The sequence below is a fragment of the Mus caroli genome, unplaced genomic scaffold (genome assembly GCF_978045245.1).
Source record: "Mus caroli unplaced genomic scaffold, Mus_caroli_1 scaffold_9, whole genome shotgun sequence".
NCBI classification, from domain to species: Eukaryota; Metazoa; Chordata; class Mammalia; order Rodentia; family Muridae; genus Mus; species Mus caroli.
In genome coordinates this window covers 129,271,265-129,288,933 of record NW_028227264.1, presented here as the reverse complement: position 1 = coordinate 129,288,933, position 17,669 = coordinate 129,271,265, and the positions used below count along the sequence as shown (strand labels likewise).

Genomic DNA, 17,669 nt, shown 5'->3' with positions numbered 1-17,669 from the left:
CTGAATGGTCCATAGTCCAAATAGAGCATACTCACTGAACAACTCTGTGGGCTGCACTTCTCCTATGTAATACACAGAGAAGCCAGGCAGAATCACTTGTCTAATCTGTACTGAGTGTCTGGTAAGGTGAGGAGGGATGGAGTGTGTGATGTGCGGATGTGAAGTGCATATGCACCCATGTATGGAAGTCACAGGAAAACTCCTGGGGAAAGTACTTACCTTGGCTTCTGGAAGTCAAACTCAAGTGCAAGGATTTCTGGAAATGGGCATGTAACAGACAATAACATATACCCATAGAGATACCTTTAGAAATGAATTGGAGGAAGTTAGTTCTTGAAGAGTGCAAGCTTTCATGGGAAAGTAGAGTATAAGGTGGAACAGAGTTACAGGGTTCTTCAGAAACATCATGTATACGAAATAACTGCTGACATAGGAAAACAATCATAAAAGTATATAAACTAAAGTTTCATTTTTTAATGCATGGTTGCAGTTTAAAATACATTTTTAAACTTTGTTTTTTAAAAAGTCCAAAGTCTTTCGTAATACATCCCAGAAGACTTCTTTCACCTGCTGGTTTCTTAGTGTATAAATGAAGGGGTTCAGGAGAGGCGTGATTGAAGTATACAGCACAGCTACACCTTTAGACACAGACACTCTCTCCCTTGCAGATGGTTTAATATACATGAAGATGCAACTTCCATATGTTGTAGAGACAACAATCATGTGGGAAGTGCAGGTGGAGAAGGCTTTGGTTCTTTGCTGTGCAGAAGGGAAACTCATAATAGTCTTAATGATGAAAGAGTAAGAGAGACTCACTAGTACCAGTGTGACTACAAGTGTCACCACTGCTAAGACAAAGGACATCATTTCTATGACATGAGTGTCTGTGCAGGAGATCTGTAAAATAGGAGAAGTTTCACACATAAAATGATCAATTATCCTGGAATCACAGAAATCCAGCTTCAGACCCATGGCCAATGGGGGAAAGATGATCAAGAATCCAGTCACCCAGGAGCTGAGGATGAGTTGGTGGCATACTTTGCTGTTCATGATGATAGGGTAGTGCAGTGGTCTGCAGATGGCAACATAGCGGTCGTAGGACATGGCAGCCAGGAGATAAAATTCTGTGACTCCCAGCAAAAGATAGAAAAATAACTGAGTTGCACAATTATTATAAGAAACAGTTTTGTCTCCAGTGACAATGGTTGTCAAGAATTTGGGAATACACACTGTTGTGAACATGATTTCCAGAAAGGAGAAGTTACGGAGAAAGAAATACATTGGGGTTTTGAGGCGAGGGTCCAGCAGGGTGAGAAGCACAATGATTAAGTTCCCCACCAGGCTCATCATGTAATTGAGAAAGAGAAACAGAAAAACCACAATTTGCAACTGTGGGTCATCTGTCAATCCCAAAAGAATGAAGTCAAATTCCATTGACTGATTTTTCATTCTCATGCATGAGCCTTAGCAAACAAATATAGGAAACTAAAAACAAATGAATATTTTAGGTGTATTAGAATTTATATACCTACACTAAAGCAGAAGGGGTTATGTGTCATAAAATCCATTTTTAAGTGTTCTCTAGCTGAAATTTCAGGTGACACATGATTATATGCCATAGGTTAATTATAAACTTGTCCTAGTCTGTTTTTTTTTTCTCAACATTCTTCATATAATTCCATTCTTCATATAACTCCCTCCTAAAAAACAGATAGTATTTTTCTTTAATTTGCAAAAGTGCTAATTAATACATTCACTTCCAAATGGCCTCTAACACCATGCAGGCCATAAGCTTCTGATCCTTTCACCCCTGCTTGGGCCTCTGAAGCAGCCTGGATTACAGACCTGTGTCACTGGTTCTTGCTTCTTTATGGACTTAATTTTTTTTTTCAAAATTGTAGCTTAATTACAATATCTCCTCTCCCCCCTTTCTCTCTCTAAATTTACCATGTACCCTGCACCCCTGCTCTCTTTCAAACGCATAGACTCCTTTTTTCATAGATACATTTATATACACTTATTCCTGAATACATGAGTGCCACCTGCTCAGTCTGTATGATGTTGTATATGGTTTCAGGGCTGAGAGTTTGGTTTTGAATAACCAATTAATGCTCTCTTTCCCTTTAAATGAGTTTACTAGAGCTCCTTCTTTCCTGTTTATTCCTTTTTATTTATCTTATTTATATTCTTTTCCTTTCCATATGCTATTTTATAAACCAATTTGGGGGGAAATCAATTCTGTACAAACATAACAAAATTTTACACAAAAAAATCAGCATTAGTGAATAATTTTAAGATTGACTTCTTATGTTCAGGTTTTAGTTACTAAGTACTTGTAAGCTTTCATCAAATGAACATATTTATTATTTTCCTGTTACCCACAATGCTCATATTTGAAAAGATGGCTAGACATTAGTCATTTATGAATGATGTAGGTTTAGCAGACTTAGAATTATGCTATCACCAAATCACAAGTTGCTTATTATAGCATTTTTCATACCACCTTATAAAACAGTCAAAGAAAAAACAATTATAGTTATAATAGTATAAAATAAAATGTACTAGTTAATTTGTTAAACATAATCTCAAAACACATACTACCTTGAACATTTTTTAAAATATAGAAATTCAGTAATCCAAACACAATTGCCTTAATTGGACTTACTACTGTGCATTTGCTTTAGTTCTACATTGTAAAATTAATTTAAAATTAACATGGACATTTCACATTTTAAAGTTTCACATTATAAAATTAATGTAAAATCAGCATGAACTTACTTTTTGCACACATTAACCATTCTGCTTTGTTAAAGATAATTTCAATTGTTTGCATGATCACTTTTATTCATTAGAAATACTGATTTCTAATGTTTTTGTCAGAAAAGGCACAATAAATAATATACTTCCATAAAGAATTTTCACATTCCTTCAAACCCACATTTACTACGGAATATTGACATCATGAGGATAATTTTAACTGTGCCATATGACAGGCTGAGTTTTGTAAAATTTAGGTCTTTGTGTTGAGATCACTGTCACTACAATGCTCCAATTAGATGTCATTCTTAAAGATGAAGTAAAAAAAAATCAGAAGTAACAAAAATATGAACTCATTGCTGAAATACACAACTCTTAGATCAAAGAGATGCCTCATAGCCACCTACACACTTATAAATGCTCTAGTTCCACTGCTTCCTACTTCCTATTAACTCAGGGGATCTACTGAATTTACAGCAAACTCTTCTCTAGGGATACCTGCAACAAAGTACTCATTAATGTAATAAAAGATACCAAGGTCTATCAGAACTTTAGGAAAAGCATCCCTGAGGAGTGTCATAAATGGCTTAGAAAAGTCAAGAAAATGCTTCTCAGAAGCATCAACAGCTCACTGTAGTTGCTATGCGTTTCTGAAATTAGCCCCCTGTTGGGTTTTATGTTTTATAAACTATGCTTCTATACACTATCTTTTAATTCTGCTGAGTTTTTTGTTTGTTGTTTGTTTGTTTTATTTTTTACATTGGTGCATTCATTTTTATTTTTTTGTTTTTGTTCTGTGTCTTTGGTATCACATCTTTCAAATCATCACTAAGAACAATGTCATTAAGACTAGAAAGGTGTCTGTATGGTTAATAGTACTGGCTTTCTTTCACAGGACCTGGATTTGGATTCTAACACCCATATGACATCACAACAGCATGCAACTCCAGTCCCTGGAAATGCAACACCTTCTGGTCTCCACAAGTGCAGCACATAAGTGGTATACAGACACTCATGCAGACAAAACACCCATACACAGAAAATGAAAGGATGTTTTTAAAATGAAAAAGAGCAATGTGAAGTTGAACCTCCAAGTTTTCTTCCAAAATTTTAAAATTATCAAGTATTATATTATTTACATAATTCTCTTTAAGTTGATTTTTTTGTGTGTGATATAAATCAAGTATATGTTATCTTATTTCTTTGTGGATATCCACATTTTCAGCTCTAAGGTTAACAGAAGTAATAATATATGGGCAAAACTATAAATATTCAGTAAAAAGTTTAACAGATGCATTACATTCATTTAACAAACCAATAGCAGTTACTTTCCCCTGGTGCCTGTGACTTCATCTGCCATGAGATTTTATCTGAGCTCTCAATACCAGTTTTACAGCATGCCCTCTGCCGTCCTCATTGAATGATTACTAAATCCAATAAAAGGTTGGTTGTACCCATAATAATACATGCCACTATTGCTATAGCTGTTATACCTTGATTGGCACTTCTACAATATAGCATACAGGGTCAATAGCTGAGTAGAAATGTGGGCTATCATTTTTCCTAACTTGCATAATTCCTTCCATCATTATGAAAGATATCCAAAGGAAATGAATGTTTCTGGGCCAATACAGCTTGATTTCTCCATTAATTTCTCCAATTAATATTTAGTTCTAACATGCAACTAACAGCAATGACACTAGTCTTTATCATATCAGGGACACTCAAAGGACCTTGTTGCCAACAACTCACAGGGGACAACCTACTACTTCTAATACTGGGATGCTCATTTAACTAGGATGTGGCTTCCTGGAGTGTCGTTCTCCACCCTTATAGGATACTTTTCTTCATTCCTTAAATAATGTTTTAACACTTACAGACATAGGCTGCCATAGAATCTCCTAAAACACCCTACTGTTTATCATATGTGTCTTACACAGCTGTCCTAGTGTGCATAATCTGTGCCTTACACAGATGTCCTACTGTGTATCATCTGTGTCATACATAGTTGTCCTACTGTGTATCATCTGTACCTAACATAGCTGTTTTGGTGGACATAATCTGTGCCTAACTCAGCTTACTACTCTGCATCATCTGTGCCATACACAGTTGTCCTACTGTGTATGATCTTGGCCTGACACAGTTGCCCTAGTATGCATCATCTGTATCATACATAGGTGTCCTACTGCGTATCATCTGTGCCTGGCATGGCTGTTCTATGACAAATAGTGGGGCTGTGAAGGTAGATAGAATAAGCACTCTGAAAGTCCATGATCATCTGCTTCAAGCTAATATCAGTTTATTTGTGGATCAGAAGCTGAAGAAAGAGCCACACCACATGGTGTGGGCAGGCAGAGGACACCCAGAGGCCCACCAGCTGTGGGAGCCACTACAATGTACCAATATGTAGTACACAGATGGGAGAGGGAAAAAAAGAACAGTTTAAGCATTATGAAAATAGGTAGAACTGAAGAGAAATAGCCTGTGGTGTGTAGCCAGTCCTGACACCTGAGGATATGGTGAGGTCCCAGCCTGTGCTGCCTCTAAGGGTTGGTGGCCATGAAGCAACAGGGTCTGTGTCAATGTCCATAGCTCAGAGTACCACTAAAGACCGTGTGGACAACCCTGGTTGGGACAGCTGTCTAGGAACATGTAGATGTTCAAGGGCTAAGCAGAGCTGGGCCTGCCCCTCACTGGCTTCATACACTGTGGACAGCTGGTTCTTCCTGTCACCAGCTGTAGCACTCAGGAGAACAGGCTTTGTACCTCACCTAAACAGCATAATATAGCTCACCCTTATATGAAATTATGGGAGAGGTGGCATGCACATGGGAGAGGTGGCCCTGACACTTATCTGCTATAGGTGATATGGAGATTGGGTGGTGCCATTCCATCCTTATCCATCACCACCAGCAATAGTCAGGAGAGCTGTCCCCAGGGTTATGAGAACACATGTTAGTCAGTCTCTCAGCAGCTACAGCACTTGAGAAAGTGGGTCCCATACCTCACCTGGGCAACTCAGTAGAGCTAGCCCTGGTGGCAAAGGCATGCATGAGCCACACCAAGGATACAGGAGTGGGAGAGATGGCTCAGTCCTTCAGTAGCTAATACATTAACTCACTCAGGATAATATTCTCAAGATCTATCCTCTTCTCCTCAAAAATTCTACCAGATAACTGCTACAGCACATTATATTATATAATGATCCATGGAGTACTGGATGTGTTTGCTCCATATTGTCCATTGTCTTGTTCAATTGTAGTTGCCATGACACTAACTATGGTCTTCTGAACACTCTTTGGTTCCCTATTCTTCCTTCCTACTCCAACAACTGGCACTTTGGTGTCTCTTCCCAACAACAATCTAACAATGTATGGTCAACAACTGCACATGCTTAGTTTGCCTGAAACTGTACTTCTAAGAACCTCAGCAGCCCCAGAGGCATCTCTCACTATGTTTCATTTATGTATGAACTAATCTGGAGATCTCAGATGGTGCACGAGAGAATGGCATGTGCTTTGGCTGAAGCTTTGCTTTCCTTGCTCCTTTCATTCTGAGGTTCATAGTATAGCTTCTAGTTGAATGGGTTTATCATGATCACATAGGTCTTCTTTGATATTTATGTCTACAAAGACATAGTATCTAATATAATTTCCATTGTCTACAACACTATTTTTTAACATTTTTTGTTTTGTTTTATTGTTTCTTTCTTTTTTCTTTCTTTCTTTTTCTTTCTTTCTTTCTCTTTCTTTTCTTTCTTTCTTTCATTTTGTTAGCTTTGCTCTCTCTCTCCCCCTCCCCCCTCTCTCTATGTGTTTGTGTGTTTGTGTGTTTGTGTAAAGGTAAGTGAGTGCCTCCAAAGCACACATGTGGAGGTCAGAGGACAACTCTTGGATGTCAATTTTTTCTTGCTTCCTGTGAGATTCAGGGACTGAACTCAAGTCAACAGGCCTTCACACAATTAGCAATAGTTACTGAACAATGTTGCTGGCCCCACCACTATTTTACAATCAAAACAGTGTGACACCTTAGCCTTACTCTCTTCCAATCTCCTACTAGGATGGTCCTTTTATGGGGGAGAGGCAAAAGATTAACCATTGTAATTGACTTTATAGGAGCAAGAGAATTGGCTGTTAAAGACTGTTAGAAAAATACATGAAAGAAGAAAACAAGGATATTCATCATGTAAATAAGATCAATGTAGTTATATTTCCCAAAGCAGTCTATTGATCAACAAAATCCCCCTCATAATCCAAATGAAATTCGTTGCAGAACTGAAAAAATAATCGAATAAATGGAATACTCAGAAATGAAACATAAAAGACACCAAATTAGGATAGAGGAGGCACTCTGGGGTATCTTGCCCTCATCAATTGTTCTATAAAGTATGTGTATGATTATTCTTGACAGATATACATATGTTCTATATATATTATAATATATATTATAGTATATGTGCAATTGCATTTAGGATTATACTAAACATACTTCATGCATCCAAGATTCTAGTAGTAGACATTTGCATGGTGTCCCATCTTTTCCTGAAAGAAGGATATGTAATTTGTGTACACTTATGGTCTTAAACATGTGGATATAATTAACAAAAACATCCTATACACACAGAATTTCCAGGCTAGGACAATACACACTGTAAATGCTGATGTCTTTCTACTCATACAAACTATCTTTTTCTGTACCTGCTGCACTATTCTGGTTAAAATATACAGTTCTTCAAACCTGGATTGATTTTAAAAAGAATGATTTACCAGCCACGGGTAGTCTGCAATTCCCCTGCTGTAACTGAAACTGAGAGGACTTCTTGACTTAAAGGCCACCCTCACATCTACTTTGCCACAGATTGTTCATATTTGAAAAGAAAAGTAAACTAGAACATAAGTGGAAGGACCATGGACCATGGGACATGCAGCTGAAGGAAGAGTCTCTAGGGAAATGGTAGGGTAGCATGGGACCAGAGAATAATGGGGGAATGAAATGAGAATTGGACAGGTGCACATGAGAATCAAGAATAAACATACATACACACACACACACACACACAACTTCCATGATGAAACCCATTATTTGTGTAATAAGATAAAAATTTAAAAGTTTCTTATTAATGTCCAGAAATAATACTTAATATTAAATAAGACAAAAGCAATTGATGAACTAATAAATAATAAAATATATGCAATATCTCTTTTGGAAAATATATTGCCTTTGAGGGGCTTTTGATATTCAAACCATGATTCTAAAGATATACTGCTTCTGAGTTTCTATGCCCAGGTAGTCATGTCACTTTTTAAAAACTTTTTATAAGTTCCTTGTGAACATAACATCATGTAGCCCAATCACACTCACCACCCCCTCCCCTTGCACCCACTATCCACCCCAGCAACCTTCTCCCAAACCAAATAAAACAAAATCTCATGAAAGCTGTAGTGTGTCACTCTGTGTCTCATGGTATACCCTTTTGTCTATAATTTTTTTCTTGCAAATATTCATTGCAGTGACTGGTTGGTCTGGTATGAGGTCTCTGGCTTTTGCTATTCTATCAGTACTGAAACCTTACTGGGACTAATCTTAGACACCCTGTCATGTGCCTTGTGTCATGGAGATCCTGCAGTTTTAGAACTATAAGATTGGCATCCTCATGCACTTCAAAAGTACATAGGTAGGGTTGATGTTGGGTTGGGCCAACTCAAAACCCTGGATCTGGGCCTGAGAGATATCTGGGCTGGTCAGCTCATGGATTCTTCCACCCTCAAACCCTCAGGACTTTGCCGTCAGTGCCAGCGCTACCATGCTGCCCAAACAAGGGGCAGTGCCCACTTTCCCAAGCATTGCAGACAGTGAGGGACATGGCCCATTCTCCCATTTTTATGCTCCTGGGACCAGCTCTCCTGCCTGCTATAAATGGCAAAGGATGGGGCAGAGGAATGCCACTATCCAGCATACAAAAGGCAGAACCAGCTCTCGCACACTCACACTCTCTGGCCAGCTTACACACAATGCAGCCATCAGGATCAGTTCTATTGTGTTGCCTAGGTAAGTTCAGGGAATGCTCTCCTACTCTCATGACTCAGTTAAGCCAACTCTTCGCCAGACTTTGGTGGTGATGACAAAAAGGGAGGGGAGGGGAATCTTTCACTCACTGATGCCACCACATAGCAGACAAGAGGCAGGGTCAGCTCTCCCATTCTCATGCACACAGGCTGGCTCACCCACAACCCCCACATCAAGGATCAAATGCACTGTGCTTTCCAGGTGAGGTGCAGGGGACCGTTCCCCAAGTGTTGCAGCAGGTGAGGGGCAGGGTTAGCTCTCCCACTCAGATAACCCATAGGTGGCAATGGGCAAGAGGGGTAGGAGGTATCTCTCCCTCATCTACACCACTGCCCAGATAAGTGGTAGGACCAGACCTCCCACACTCAGATCTTCAGGGGTTGGCTCATCTGCAACTCCTGCAGTGTGCTCCCAGGGGCTCTCCTGAGTACCGCAGCTGGCTAGGGGCAGGACCAGCTCTCCCATGCTGCCCAGGTGAGGGTTGTGGCCAGTTACACATAGCCCACAGACATCAACATGTCCCTAGATGGCAGCCCAGGTCAGGGACATCTGCCTGGCATTTGGTGGTAACAGATCCCTATTGCTTCAGGGCCAGGGACCCAGATGTGGCAGCACAGGCCAGGACCACACCATGGTCCCAGGTGGCATAACTGGCTACTCAGATCAAGGTGCTCATCACTACCCTCAAGTCTCCAGTTCTGCCCATCTTCATAGTGCCCATACCCTTATGTTCCTCTTCCATTTCTCCATCACTTACTTGCTCCTCTTAGTAGTTCCTGGGATCTCTGAGTGTCTGTGGTCATCTCAGGAGTGCTGTGCACTACTCATATATTATGGAACTCAGGAGGGGTCATCTTGGGCGTTATCTGAACCCCACCACCCTTGATTCTCATACTCGCCAACTGGTGGTCCATATCAAGCTAGCTCCCTGTCCAGGCCCCCATGATGCCAGTCTGATGGTCATCTCAGGTTTACTCCTCACCATGCAAGGGTCCTCTGTTTCAGACTCACAGCCACAGTGGTTCACAGTCTCAAATCTGGATCTTCTAGCCTCTAGCTTGTTCCTGGACCTGGGAGTTGCCCAGGTCTGCCTGGCACCAAACTGGTGGTCATCTCAGGCTAGCTCCCTGTTCAAGCCCCTGGTAATGGATTGGTAGTTCTTTCAGACTTTCTTTTTTCAGGGAATATTAGGCTATTAATCATTCAGATGTTCGTAGATCAGAACACTGAGTGTAAAAATAGGATATCTCCTTTCTGCCAGCTACAATTGACACAGCAACTATACCTGCAACACTTCTAGGGCCAAGCAGAAAATGTCAAATTTTTTAAATGTATAATATACTAAATTCTTATTCTGTCCTATGCCATATCTACACTAATATTACACACACACACAATCACACATACACACACACACACACACTCTCACATATATGTAGTGAAAGAGATGATAGAGATAGAATTGGATATAGTTAATAAAATTTGGTATGTAAGTACATATATATTTTTGAGTAAAAACATAGACAAACTATCACAAAGTCTACAATACAGAGCATTAAATTGGCTAATTTAAAATGTAAACAAAATAGGAGTCCAGTGGGAATTATAAAAACCATTCTATATGTCCCTTTATACTACTATAGCTATTATATACTCACTTCTATAAATATGTGTTAGTTTAAATTTTAAGTTTTTAATTAAAATATATTTGATATTTTAATTTTTTAAATTAGAACACCAGGAATTCACTTTGTTATGGTATTTTCATACATAATATTCATTATTATCATCCCTCCTACTTCTCTCCCAACTAAACCCAACCTGTACCCTTTCCTCCCAACTAGGCATCTTCCTTTTCTGTCTTTAAAGTCACTTTTCTAAACTCTAGTTATATGTCCTAAACTCACAATCATGGCCTCATATGAATATATATATACCCTAGACATCTGCACATATATAAAAATTAAGATAGAATGTGCCTGAGAGCATTCAATTTTTACCTATTTTCTGAGCATGTTACTTTAGTCAATATAATAATTTCAGCTCAATTCATTTTTCTACAAATTTTACTATTTAATTTTTTATTTAGTTAAGTAAAATTCCATTTTGTGAATGTATCATGTGTTGTTCAACAACTATACTGGTTCCATTTTCTGGTTGAGCAAAAGTAACAAGAATACTCAAGCACCTCTATGGTGGTATTTAGAGTCCTTTGGGTATATGCCCACGAATGGGTCATGTGCTAATTTTAATTTTGAGAAAGCTCCATATTGATTTCCATAATGGGTGCAACATGTTATACTCTGAAAGAAGCAAATAATGTTTGCTGATATTTAAAGATATTAAAATATTTTCATTTAATTGTTCATCTTTTCTGTGCCCTTGAGATGCACAGATGAATAAAATTAAGATACTACTCTCATCAAAGCATGCTTTGCATAATAGTTCACTCAGTTTTAACCAATCCCCAGATAATTAAGGATAAATTATGTCCCGAGTGTAGAGTCCATGTGTTTATTAGGAAAATTAAGTTTGGCTGAAGAGAGAGTGGTTTTATTGCATCAGCTCATTGGCTTACAATGTTTTTATCATCCTATATTGCTGTGACTTCCAGACAGGTATGTCATGACAGCATCACGCCTCCTGAATTAACCTCTTCTTTCTTCTTCTCTTCAAGCTAGTCTCTCAGGGATTTATAGTGATCAAGGAGGTAAAGTTGTCTTATCCTTATGTAATATTCATTCTTTACCTTCTGCATAAAACTTTAAAATGTCTAGTCATACACATTTCCCTAGAAGTTAAATTATTGTAATTCAAGACATAACATTTTATAGTGCAGTTCCTAGTCATATTTCTGTTCACATGGAAGGATAAAGAATATTATAGAGAGAGGCAGGCATATCTCTATGAATTCAAGACTAGTCTGGTCTACATAGTGAGTTCCAGGCCAGCCAGAGTTACATAATAAGACTATCCCAATATACACATATTCATGCATTTGAATAGATAGGATAGATAGATAGATAGATAGATAGATAGATAGATAGATAGATAGATAGATAGAGATAGATGATAGAGCAATTTATTTTACTTCTATGTGAGACTACCAGAAATCTTCCTTGAGGTTAAGCATGTGCTTAATCTATGTGAAAGTATTTTATATAAATGTAAAACTGAAAGCCAAAAATTATTCTGACAAATATCATAAAATATATTTCAGATTTTGGGAAAATTTAAGGTTACATTTCTAATGTAGTTATACAATATAAGAAAAGAATGTTCTGTGATTTCAATAAATTCATGCTGTTATTTAAAATCCTATTAATTAAAAAGAATTGAGAATGCCTTCAATTACCATTTAAACATTTATTCTTAGTAGAAGCACATTGAATATAGTTCAATAATTTTTCAAATAATAACAAGTAGGCCTTTGACTTACCTGTTTAATAATAAATTATTGACAAATATGTATACTGCAAAAAGTACAGCACTGATTATCGAAAACATTATGTAGAAGAGGGGAAATGTCCATTATAATTTTTAATAATTACCTCTTGCCAAGAAGAGCATGCCCTGTTATAGACAGACAGCTATATCACATAATAATGGAGAACTTGTGCCACAGCCATTATGTTGTTTACTGGGTATTAGTATTAAACAGGACAGCTAGGAGTCATGTCGCTTATACTTTAAACATTCAATAAAGTAAATCTAATAATTTTTTAAATTTAATCAGAATAGATAGTCTTTAAGGTAATAAGCAATGCTATATTTGCACACCAAAGAACAAAACTTCCTTATGAGTTCCTTTTTGTTCTCAAAAAAAAAAAAAACTAAGGATAAAAACACTAAGCAAATATTAAAAAGTTCATTTTTCATGAAACTATTTCATATAATAATCATCTAAATCTATTGTTTATCATATTATGTTTCTATTTCTAGATATCTGACTAATATTATTCTTGTTTGTTCTTTTTTAAAATATTTATTATTATATGTAGGTACACTGTAGCTGCCTTTAGATGCACCAGAAGAGGGCATCAGAGCTCATTACGGATGGTTGTGAGCTACCATGAGGTTGCTGGGATTTGAACTCAGGACCTTCAGAAGAGCAGTCAGTGCTCTTACCCAGTGAGCCATCTCACCAGCCCTATTACTCTTAATCATAACCAACATAATGATAATCCTACATATCTCTGTTTGCAAGACACAGGTACTTGGGGTTATACATAAAAATGATTTTTATAAGAATGAAAAAATTTAAAATATTATGCATTGTACATTTGTTCATTGAATTCTATCAATAAATCCTTTAAGTTTCAAATGGCATCAGAATCGACTTTAAGTACTGGATATTTCAGTTCTAAAAACAGTCTCAGAAACTTGAAATTAATACATGTTCTTTCCAGGCAGCTATTTCCTGGCAGCATTCAAATTACAAGTAAAGTTAATAATTACTATGGAGCAATCTGTCTTTCAATGTTGTATTACACATATGTTGTGTTACACATTTTATATGTTTCATATAAAAACATTACTAAGGAAATTTTATATGCTGATCCATAAGTATATATCCCTTTTCAATATAGTATGGTATATGGTCTCTATTTCAATAATAATGAACACAAGTATTGGCTTTGACCTGCATGCTTTGATGATATATTAATGACATCTATATGTATTTATAAACGAAGACAATGCTGATTAACAAAAATGTTAGATGAAACCTGGCAAATGCACATGCAGCAATTCTTACAGGGAAGGGAAGTCATTGCAATGTTTTGTTGGAGATGGTAATATCAGCATATAAAAATTTCAGTTCCATCCCATTAAATATGCTCTTTGGTCTCTTTTTCATCAATATATTTTATTAGAAGAGAAATTAAGTATGAAAAACTACACTATCATTACAGAGTTTGTGCTCCTGGGAATATCAGGCAACAGAGAGCTTCAGGTAGTAATTTTCGTCTTTTTATTAATAACTTACATAGTAAGCATCACTGGAAACCTAACCATCATCCTCCTCACATTGTTGGACTCTCACTTAAAGACTCCTATGTATTATTTCCTTGGTAATTTCTCCTTCTTAGAAATTATGTTCACTAGTGTTTCCATTCCCAGATTTCTGGCATCAATAATTACCCAAGACAAGACCATTTCCTATAATAATTGTTTTGCTCAGTTATTTTTCTTCATCTTCATGGGGGTGACGGAGTTTTTTCTTCTAACCGCTATGTCTTACGATCGTTATGTTGCCATCTGCAAGCCACTGCACTACACCCTCATCATGAATCAGAAAGTCTGCACCCTTCTTGTCTTCACCTCATGGCTGGCAGGATTCCTGACCATCTTCCCACCACTTATGCTGGTCCTAAAGTTAGATTTCTGTGCTTCCAATGTCATTGATCACTTCTGCTGTGACTATTTTCCCCTCTTACAACTGTCATGCTCAGATACTTGGCTCCTAGAAGTGACTGGTTTCTATGTTGCTCTGGTTACTCTACTGTTCACGTTGGCATTGGTGATTTTATCTTACATGTACATTTTCAGGACTATTTTAAGAATTCCATCAGCCAATCAGAGGAAAAAGGCTTTCTCCACCTGTTCCTCACACATGATTGTCATCTCCATGTCTTATGGAAGCTGTATATTTATCTATGTGAAGCCTTCAGCAAATGAAAGAGCATCACTGACCAAAACAGTAGCTATTCTCAGCACTTCAGTTGCTCCCATGTTGAACCCTTTTATTTATACTTTGAGGAACCAGCAAGTAAAACAAGCTTTCAAGGACTTGATTCATAAGATAGTTTTTTACAGAAACAAATGAAAAAGAAAATGTGTTTATATGAACACATGCCATTGTAAATATTCAATAAAATTTAATAAAAATTTAAATCCTTTATATTCTTTACTGATCTTATAGAGTCTATCTCAATGTTCTCTTACCAAATCACTCTTGTGCTTGTTCTTTGTAGCCCAGGTATGGCTGAGTCACTATTTCTTGCATCTCATTTTCCAAAGTAGCTTGAATCACACACCTTTCAGTCTGGTCAAAAAAACTGACAAATTGTTATCCCTGAAAACATATATATAAGTAACATGCTATAGACTTAACAAGTTATATTTAGGAATACACACACACACACACACACACACACCACATACACTAAAAGAGGCCATGAATTTGAAGGAGAGGGTATACAGGAGATTTTGGAGGCAAGAAAGAAGAGAGAGAAATGCAATTATGTTATAATACCAAATTCAAAAAAATAAAAAATGAAAATATGAATAAAATTCTGAGTGGAAAACTAGTTACTATAAAATTTAAATTACTTTGTTTTTTATTCTTGACAATAGTATTTTATATTCTTATTCTATAGAGATATTACTGCCATAATAAACATAAATTTCCTCTTCTGTGTCACAAAAGAAATATTTTTTACATGGACTATATTAAATATCTGTAATAAACATTATTTTTCAAGCTGTGTACATTGCCCAACTAATTCTTCACTTATTGGATATACAAATATTTTCTACTAACAAACAATTTGAGTTTCATAATATTTTTATTTCATAGATTTGCTGAAATCCTAGATTTTGTTTCTGTATTTTCCATGTTTATGTGTGTATGCCTATGTTATTATTTTTATTGCCCATCATGTGCCATTGTACATACATGGATTACAACTTCAGGAGTCAGATCTTGTCTTCAACAACTGTGGCAGGGTCTATCTTGTTTCTTTTCTGTGTTTCCTACTCTTCTCTTTGCCTTCAATATAGCAGTAGACATGCTGGGACCATTGCTTTGAACCACCAGATCCAGCATTTGATGTGCATCACAGGGATAGAAGTGAGATTACCATCATTAATGTGACATCATTAATTCTTTTACACCTTAGGCCAGCTACCTGATCCATTATTCTCCATTTTGATTTTTATTAGTTTTGTATACATAGTTCATAATCATCTATATGTCATAATCTGATTACATGCTATGATACTCTCTTTTATATGTTTCTTATCCTTATCAATATCCATCATCTCTACCGGTCTGTTTTCAAGATTTAAAATGTTTAGTTTTGATTGGTGACCCATTCAGTTTAACTATAATCATGTATGTAACCATTGTAATAAAACTATCACCAATCGAATGACTAATCAAATGGTACCCACCATTACTATTATTTTACCTGGAAATCTGTTTAAAATATGCTAATTTAAAAAAATTATATATTATGCTATACCTCTGAAGTATTTATGGCAAGACTGCATAGTAGTTAGGAGCATTGGTTACTTTTGCAGACAACCTGAGTTCAATTTCTAGCACCCAAGGTAGCCAACATCCTTTTCTGACTTCTGTGGACACATGGTACATATTCATACATTAGGCAGAAAATTCATGAGCATAAAATGAAAAAAATTTTAAGAAATATTTAAAGAATAAATATAATATACCAAATATATTCTATAAAACATTTACAAAATGTCATTTTGAAATATATATATGACCTAACTTCTGTCACATTTAATGTTTATAACTACATGAAAATCACCATTACCGCCTCTTTATATGTAATCAATGCTCAGGAAAGTTGAGAAACTTGATTATAATCACTGACCAATTATAGATAAAATGATGACCTGAATTTAAAAGCAAGTGAAAGATGTCATGGAGTTGGATGAGTGAGGATATGGATAGGGTTTGAGAAGAGTTTGGAAAATGGGAACCATAATTAGAGTATATTGCATAAAACTTTATTTTAATTAAAACATGAAAAAGTAAAACAAACTAATTTTAAAAAGCAAGAAAGTTTGAGAAATAGTCCTCCCCAGGGAAGAGCATACCAATTGTTATCCAATACTGAATAATCATCTATGAAAACATACATACAAGTAATATTAAACAGACTTAATAGATGATTGTATTTATGTACATATATGTCTATAACAATAATTAATGAAAGACGAGGCCATAAAGTTTGAAAGAGAGTTAAGCAGGGGTATATGGTTGGGTTTGGAGGGAGGAAAGCAAAAAGATCAAGTCATGCAATTATTATCTCAAAAACTAAAATAAATAATTTTAAAATGAAATAAAAAGCAAGCAAAATACATAATCAAAATCCCTAGTCATGCTCTACTTTAATGTTTTGGACAGCATTTGCTAAATTCTTGCACAATATTATTGGACCTTAATATCAATCCAACATGACAGTATATTTATGGCCCCTTCAAGGAAGATGGTCCTAATATATTTGACACAGAAATTATAACATTAACTCATTGTCATTTAGCAGTTCAGTGAACAGATAAAAGGAGAATAAAGTGTAAGGAATTTTAATGTAGGCAAAACTTTAAAGGTGGGGAGATTTTAAACTGCATGAAAATCAGCCACTGGACAATGTCCCCCAAGCTTCTTTTTTTTTTTTTTTTTTTTTTTTTTTTTAGTTTTGATACTAATGCTATTATGATTGATATTCCCCTGTGTTTTGTGTACATTCCTCTGCTGGCAACTTTTACTCATTGAATTGCTCCCTTGGGCCAATTGCAGAGTAAATGGATAAAACTTTATACCTTGCAACATAAAACATATTAACAAACCATGATTATTTTAAATCCTTTTTTGACACTAATTCTATGTCCACCTTCATTCTTTCTTATCTCTCAGCAATTAAATGAATAAACTCACTTTGGGTAAATGAGAGAACATAGATGAAAACATTTGCAATGAATCCTAATCTCATTTCCTGGGGGAAGAAGATTTTAAAGAAATAGCAATGGACGATGCATCCACTCTTCTAGCTGTTCTGAGAAGCTGTTTATAATCACAGGTAAGCTGACATAAA

At 36.2% G+C, this 17,669-nt stretch overlaps 2 protein-coding genes and 1 pseudogene across 2 annotated transcripts; 1 reads left to right on the top strand and 2 right to left on the bottom strand.

Moving 5' to 3' along the window:
• Positions 1–504: 504 nt before the first annotated feature.
• On the bottom strand, positions 505–1,449 carry LOC147002793 (olfactory receptor 6C6-like). Its single transcript, XM_085843455.1, has one exon. The coding sequence runs from the start codon at positions 1,447–1,449 to the stop codon at positions 505–507; it is 945 nt and encodes a 314-aa protein (XP_085699581.1).
• An 8,557-nt stretch (positions 1,450–10,006) lies between these two features.
• Positions 10,007–10,130, bottom strand: LOC115032242 (small nucleolar RNA SNORA17; annotated as a pseudogene).
• A 3,563-nt stretch (positions 10,131–13,693) lies between these two features.
• Positions 13,694–14,650, top strand: LOC147002792 (olfactory receptor 6C3-like). The gene has a single exon (XM_085843454.1). The coding sequence runs from the start codon at positions 13,712–13,714 to the stop codon at positions 14,648–14,650; it is 939 nt and encodes a 312-aa protein (XP_085699580.1). The 5' UTR covers positions 13,694–13,711.
• Positions 14,651–17,669: the final 3,019 nt, after the last annotated feature.